This window comes from Anneissia japonica, unplaced genomic scaffold (assembly GCF_011630105.1).
Source record: "Anneissia japonica isolate Jap-2015-1 unplaced genomic scaffold, ASM1163010v1 scaffold585_len4108843_cov191, whole genome shotgun sequence".
Lineage (NCBI taxonomy): Eukaryota > Metazoa > Echinodermata > Crinoidea > Comatulida > Comatulidae > Anneissia > Anneissia japonica.
Window position 1 is genome coordinate 303,913 of NW_022716829.1, and position 7,341 is coordinate 311,253.

General features: G+C 35.0%; 1 protein-coding gene across 1 annotated transcript in view; it reads left to right on the forward strand.

The window, feature by feature from the left end:
* The window catches only part of LOC117109941 (coiled-coil domain-containing protein 43-like), a 7,216-nt gene extending 1,424 nt beyond the window's left edge, over window positions 1-5,792 (forward strand). The window contains exons 2-5 of the mRNA XM_033252441.1: window positions 1,696-1,786; window positions 2,055-2,193; window positions 3,004-3,041; window positions 4,078-5,792. Of these exons, the coding sequence (XP_033108332.1) occupies window positions 1,696-1,786; window positions 2,055-2,193; window positions 3,004-3,041; window positions 4,078-4,268 (459 nt within the window). The 3' untranslated portion in view covers window positions 4,269-5,792. The remainder of the gene's footprint in view (window positions 1-1,695; window positions 1,787-2,054; window positions 2,194-3,003; window positions 3,042-4,077) is intronic.
* The last annotated feature ends 1,549 nt before the right edge of the window (window positions 5,793-7,341 follow it).

Genomic DNA, 7,341 nt, shown 5'->3' on the forward strand with positions numbered 1-7,341 from the left:
CCATCTTTACACTTGCCTGATAGCGCTTAGAGACTTTTTGTATTTTGCGCTCTATAAATTAATAACCATTAACCATTAACCATTTTGATAGACTTTTGTCAAAGAAATAAACATTTCAGCATTCGAGAGAGAATACAGTCACTGACGTCCTTTTTGGTCAGTGCATGCAGAAAATCGTGCGATGATTTCATAACTAGGCTACTACGGCGGGGGCTACGGCCTAGTTGTAGCAGGTAGGAGGCCTGGGCGGCCTCCTGCCTGGCCGTAGGCCTACATCTAATTTTGTTCCTTGAGTCTTTAAAATAGGTCTAGAATATTCCTATTAAACGTTCAGTTTGTTGTGTTTATGAGGGTCCATTGATTCAATAAATTCCTTAATTGTTCATACTTAATCTTGAATTTGAAGTAACTTTTCTCGGGGTCTAATGAAAGCTTGTTTCACGAAGTAATTTTCAATTACAATTCAATTTTTATCGCGGTGCGCGATGTCTTCGCGGTGACGAAAAAATGAGGAATTTTTTTTTTGCACACGAACCTAAAAAAAATTCAAGCCGAGCGTCCACTAATTGAAAAATTATTCGACGGTGGGGAATAGGCAAATAACATTGGAAGTTACAGTGATGACGTCACGATTGACTTATAATGCACTTTAGTATTCTACCCTAAACCTAACCTTAACAATAACGTAGTTAGCGAGACTGGAATTTTGGTTAAGGTTAGGGTGGAGTACTAAAGTTCATTAGCGCCTATAGTTCTTCTAAAACAGGTAACAGGTAAACCAAACTATGGCATTTATCCTTAAAGCCAGGCTCCGAAAAATTCGGAAGCGCTTAATGAGATACAGATTTTTGAATATTTAAAAAACTGGGAAAAAAGGGTGGTTACGCCGTTTCCCCAGTTTTTAAAAATATTCAAAAATCTGTATCTCATTAACCGCTACCGAGTTTTTCGTCATATATGTTTTTTGTGTCTTAAAAATCAGTTCTACAACGTATCAATTTCCTCCGTAGCCTGACTAAGTACAGGTTACGTTTTTGCCGATAATAAATACATGTAGGCCTAACATTAAGAGTAACTATCTAACATGATTGAATAAAAATTGTTCCCTGTTGCTTGAAATTAAAGCTGTAAATTGCCGGTTTAGGAATTTTATTATATTATTTATTAATTAGCAGTAGGCTACCATTAATACTAATAGGGCTACTGTAGGCCTACCCCATACTGTAAAGTATTTAATTGTGCGGATGATACAGTACAAATTTGCAAGGAAAATCGCTAGGAAAATAGGTGCGCTTAATTGTAATTACTGCATAGCACATTGGTTATACCTTAAGATTAGGTCAAAACCTAATAATTCGGCAAAGCAAATTTTTGCACAAAAGTTAAATTCCATGCGCATGCATTACTTTACAGTTTGCATTATGCAGTGGTAAGTCAGAGACTGTAAGGTAAGGCCTGATCGGGGAATATATCGTCTGTGCCAAAAACACTTAACATTTTCACTGTATTAGCATATCAAGTTTGGTTGAGGTAAATAGTTTAAAACTAGGAAAACTAGAACTTTGAAAATTTTACAGATTAGAAATATTCAAAAATCTTGTGTAGACTGTACATTATACATTTAATGTAAGCTTAGATAGTTTGTTTTTATTATATTATTTAATATTTCTTAATCAATATTTTTTTATTTCATAGGAGGAGATTGTTGAAACTACATGTAAAGAGATCATATCAAAATGGCAAAAGAGTGAACAAGCAACTGCAGAGAATAATGTTGACGACTCTCGTGAGTACTACTGGGCAATTGCGATTTCTCTTTATTTTCAATGAAGCCCGATGCGATTTTGTTCCGTCAAGGCTGTGTGAAACGCAGATGTGATTAATGTATTTCGGTCACAATCAAATCATAGAATATTAAACATGTTTAATACAGTATTCTTGCGACGACCTGAAGATGTCCACAATGATAAATTGCCTCAGGCCTTGGATGTCTGTGCCCAAACCTGGTGTGGTATCATTTTTAATAGTTTTTGACTTTTTTTTTGTCCCTACAGCTTTAGAAAGTTCAGAAACTAAGATGGCTTCAATAATGGAGAAGCACGCCACCACAGTCGTAAAGAAAGAAATAAACACAAACCAATCATCAGCAGAAAAGAAGCGCTTGATTGCCAAATATGGTGAAGTATCGGAGGAATATCCTTGTTTATGGATAATTTTACTGATGGCTTGTTCTGATTTCATTAACACTTTTGTACAATACTAAATTAAATTAATTTAATTTGTTTATAAATTATTTGTTAAAAAAAAATTTGTTAAGAAAATTATTTATTAGATAAACTAGATTTTGAAAGTGTGTCAATAAAATTTAAACTTCGGTCTAATACATTGCCCTTAGATAGTAGAGTTTCTAGATGACGACATAAAGACACTTTTTATGTAATTGTCCTGCTCTCCAACAATTAGATGAGTTAAATAATCTAAATCGTAATATTAATGATCAATTTTCAAATGCTAATATTAATAATATTTTATTAAGTTACATCTTAGGCTCTACTGCTCTTTTTCTTACAAATTAAGTCAGAAATGCATCAATGAATTTTGTAAAAATTATGGAAAATGAGCATTGAGAAAAAGATGTAACATTAAGCATTTTCAAACCTTGTTGTAGGTTATGTATCACTGAGTAACTTGTAGCTAGCTAATTAACACTTTCTTTATTGTAGAGTTGATTGATGGTACATGTAGCTGTCTGAACTTTGTGAGAAGTGAAGCAGGTTGTTCATGCAATTGTTTTTCCTTTTCATGGTTTTCAAGGAGCTACCTGCATCATCAGCAGCACTACAACTTGAGTTTATTTCCTCACTTAAGAATTTAATGTGTGTTTAATAATTTTGTTATTTTATGTACTAGTAGTTAAGAATCTTGGTGTATGTTTGAATAAGTATATTTCTTATATTAATGATGCAAATTTTTTTACCTACTTTTCCTTAACAACATGTTCACTGAGGATGAGAATGAAGTGGATGATGCAAATGCTGATAGTATCCTTTTAAATATTTGAAAAGTATAATTCACTTTACATGGTGTATAGTTAGTATTACTGAAGGTAAATGGTCACTATTTGGTATCTGTTACTGTTAGGTGGTCACTATCTAATATCAGGTAAATGATCACCATCATTCACCAGGTCACTATTACAGATAAGTGGTCACTATGAAATATTAGATAACTTGTGACGATCTATTATGAGGTCACTGTTACAAGTAAATGGTCAACTATCAAGTCCAAAAAAAACTATCAAGTCCAGGTAAATGGTCACTATGACAGGTCATTATAACAGGTAAGTGGTCCACTGATTAATCTTAGATAAGATAGTATAATACATACTCCAAGTATCAAAAAGTATTTCGATATTTGGAGTATGTATTATACTATCTGGTCACTATCTAGTACAGGTAAATGCTCACTATCAACTCCAGGTCACTATTAAGTCCAGGTAAATTGTCCCTATTAAGTCCAGGTAAATTGTCCCTATTAAGTCCAGGTAAATTGTCCCTATTTGGTATCTGTTAAATGGTCACTATCTAGTATCAGATAAGTTTTCAATAGCCAGGTCACTATTACATAAAAATGGCCACTATCTAGTACAGGTAAATGGTCACTATCAAGCCCAGGTAAATGGTCACTATCAAGTCCAGGTAAATAGTCACTATCAAGTCCAGGTAAATGGTCACTATCCTCACCTCACCTATCCTCTTTTCACCATTTTCGTTTCATATTCCAAATCCATGTCCCCATGATCCATTTGTTCTCTTTTTAACAAATAGTAATAATTATAATAATTGGTTTTATATGTCATGTATATGTCCAGGTAAATGGTCACTATCCTCACCTCACCTATCCTCTTTTCTCCATTTTCTTTTCCCATTTTCATTTTCTCCATCTAACAGAAGCATCTTATCCCATATAAAGATGAAATAAGAGATTTCTTGCAGGGGAAAAGAAATTAATGGTGTTAAAAAATAGTAATTATAATAATTGGTTATATGTCATTTTACTTTCCTTAATTTCTGATAGTCACCACTTTTAAAAATAGGAATGCAGAAGACGTAGTAAGACAGCAGAGGGAACAACGAGAGAAAGACAAGAGTCAACATGAGCAGCGCAAGGAACAGAACCGTTTACAACAAGAGAAACAAAAACAAGCAGCATTAGACCGGAAGGAGAAAGAAAAGAAACGTACGCAAAAGCAAGAAAAACATCGGTAGCATCCGCCCACTCCACTTGTGCTTTTTTAATTGAGTGTTAAACCGGGCACTGGCTGTGTCGTATGGCTGTGGTACAACGAAGCCAACTCCGCTTGCCGTGAGCACTAGACGAAGCAGCGTTGTCTACTGATTGACAGTGGCAGTCTAAATGGATCGTCATTAAAAATGATCCGTTGCGCACGTGTCGTTGGGTTGTGTTCTCCATAGAATCGCAGCGGCCGACGACCATTGGACGTAGTAATTGCCCGGCTTTATAATGTTGCTGACAATTATTTTCTGGAATTATTACAAAGCTGTGACAACATTTCTGGACATTATATAATGTGACAATATCATGAGAAGGTATTTAATAACAGTCCGGGCAAAATCTTCTCTGGGTGGGTCAGAGATTTTTGGATTTTTGTGGAATACGGAGCAGGAGGTGGACCTGGGAACACTGTATATATTTATTGTTAGCAAGTCAGCCCATCGCACTGACTTGGCAGGCAGATATAGTCTGGCAGACCGATTTTGGCAGCCAAACATACTTCAACAGACCGATCTTTACGTAACATTTGTGATGATACGTCAAGACTTCATTGCTCTTGATTCCTGTTAACACGTTCACAGCCATAAGAACTTTTATGATTCAATCCTATACGCTAAACTGGCTATGAGTGATCTATTACTCATACAACATTATCGTTATGACTGTATTTAACAGGGAGAATACAGTACAGTTGATTTTTAGATATAGATCCTCTACGAAATTCTCAGATGTGTGCTTGCTGAGCTGACTCAGTCACCAATTTACATAGTAATACAAAAGGCTTACGCTGCATAAGAGTGCATTTGTAATGGTGCACACCATTATTTTAGCCAGCAATGAACATGTTAGCATGAGGCTTCTGTTCTTATCTGTTACCCCTGTGATTTGATGTGATGTGGCATACATGGCCTTGTTTTATTGCATTAACTATGTAACCATTTATTGAAGGTGCTTATAGATTTTTAAAAGTGTTGACATTTCCATCAACACTTGCAAAATAGAATTTATTTTCATATGAACCATTAGTTATTCTTGAAGTCATGTGTTCGAGTGTTAAGCCACCCATGCCAGTTTTCTTTGGCACTTCATTTATGTTGGACCATGCCCAGGAGCATGGATACAGCACCTGGGTATGCGATGTAACTTTAAATGTTTCCTGTGCGCAATGTTTAATTCATGGAGTTCTCGACCTGTCACATATATATGTATCAATTGACCAAGAATAACATAATTCTCCAATACTTCGATAGTGAAAGGCAATAAAGTGTAAGAATTTACAAATTAAAGTTTAAGAATTTACAAATTAACTATTAATAATGTTATGAAAAATTAATTTCACAAAGCAGTTTCTAAAATAAGATTTCATTGAACGACAAAAAAAACGACTGTCGCTTGTTGATTATTAATTTTATTATCATTAATCAGGTATCTTATTTTAATGAGACTACTCTATCAATTTATCAAAATATGCTATTAAAATATTTAATGTAAATGAATGAATTTTCTAATTTTCTTTAAGTTTTTATTTGGAAAAAAAGCATTCGAATATCTCTCAAATGCTTGCGTAAATAATTTTGTTAATCGAAGGTTTGTATCCATAAAATTGCTACACCCATAAAGGTACAGTATAACTACACGGTAGGCCACTGTAATCGTTAGACTGCGTAGTTGCCCTTGATGTAATCGGGAAAGCACCCCGATTTGACCATCCAATTAGCATCTCTGAAAGTCGTTGTCAATAGTGGATTTTATGGAAACCAGGTTTTTCGAGTCTAGGAGGAGGTTGCATATTTTGGATGGCAATGGGAAAGATGAGGCTTACCAAGGGCACACCTTCAAAATCTCAACTTGCAAGGGGCAGTCACCATGTTCTTGAAAATGGTGATTGCGCCTTGCAAGTTTAGATTTTGAAGAGGTACAGGTACTGAGAAAAAAATTCTTCCTCATAATTCGAGCAATGTAGAGAGCGACACTTAAAGATCATATTTAAATTACCTATATATGCAGTAACCAAACAATTCAAATGTTGAATATATTCTTAATCATTCGGTCTATCATTTTTTTAAAAACCAATATTTGTCATAGGTTGAGTAAGGCTAGCCCACAGAATTTAAAACTACAGAAAGAGCCGTTCAGTCGTGCGTATTTAATCCATATTCTGACTTAAACTACAGTTGATTACATAAGTTTGCAATATACAATCTTGGTTGAAAGAATATTTAAGATAATACTAGATCAACAATATCAAGGCTTTAATGTTGTATTATAAGCCAAACTCTTAAAAAAAAAAAAAAAAAGTGCGTGCAAATGATCTATAACCGTTCTAGGCATAGAAAATCGGGGAAAACCTTTAAAATCCTTTGAATGATCACCTAGTTTTCTTTAATAAGTTGTGCAGATCGAAAAATAATATTGGTGGCAGGAAGGGTACCTGTATGCAAATATGCTAAATAAACATTCAGTTGATGTGAAAACATTTTCCGGTCATCTGCCATCCAGTGCCATTTCCAGTTTATCTAGTCTAGTGCCATAATCATAAACGCGTCAGAAACAATGAACAGTTTTTTCGGATGTGAGCCACCTATCGGCGGACGAGTAAGTTGGTAATGCTGTAATGTACTTCAATTATAAAATCCAGAGGTGACGGAACTAGGGGGTGCTGTGTTATGGAGAGTGTGTGACCGGAAATGGTCTGCAGTCGGTTGTTACCATGCGCCAGTGATGTTGGAGTATAGTGCGGCAATTTGAAACTATTATAAGACTAATGAATGAATAGAGTTCAGAGCTTGTCGGGTAGTGAAATGATTATTTCACATTTTAAGTGCTCCCTAAATTCATAAGTGTAAGCTAAATTACGGTGATTAATTTAATTAGCGAAGATATGGAGACAATTATTTCGAATCCCTCTTTCCAAGAGGGGATGCAAATGATGCTTTGTGAAAATGAGTACGCCGCGGTACTCATTTTCACAAAGAAATACACACAACTGGTTAGCTAACAATTATGTCAATGTTACATGAACACCTGGGAAGGAAGGTGCAATCA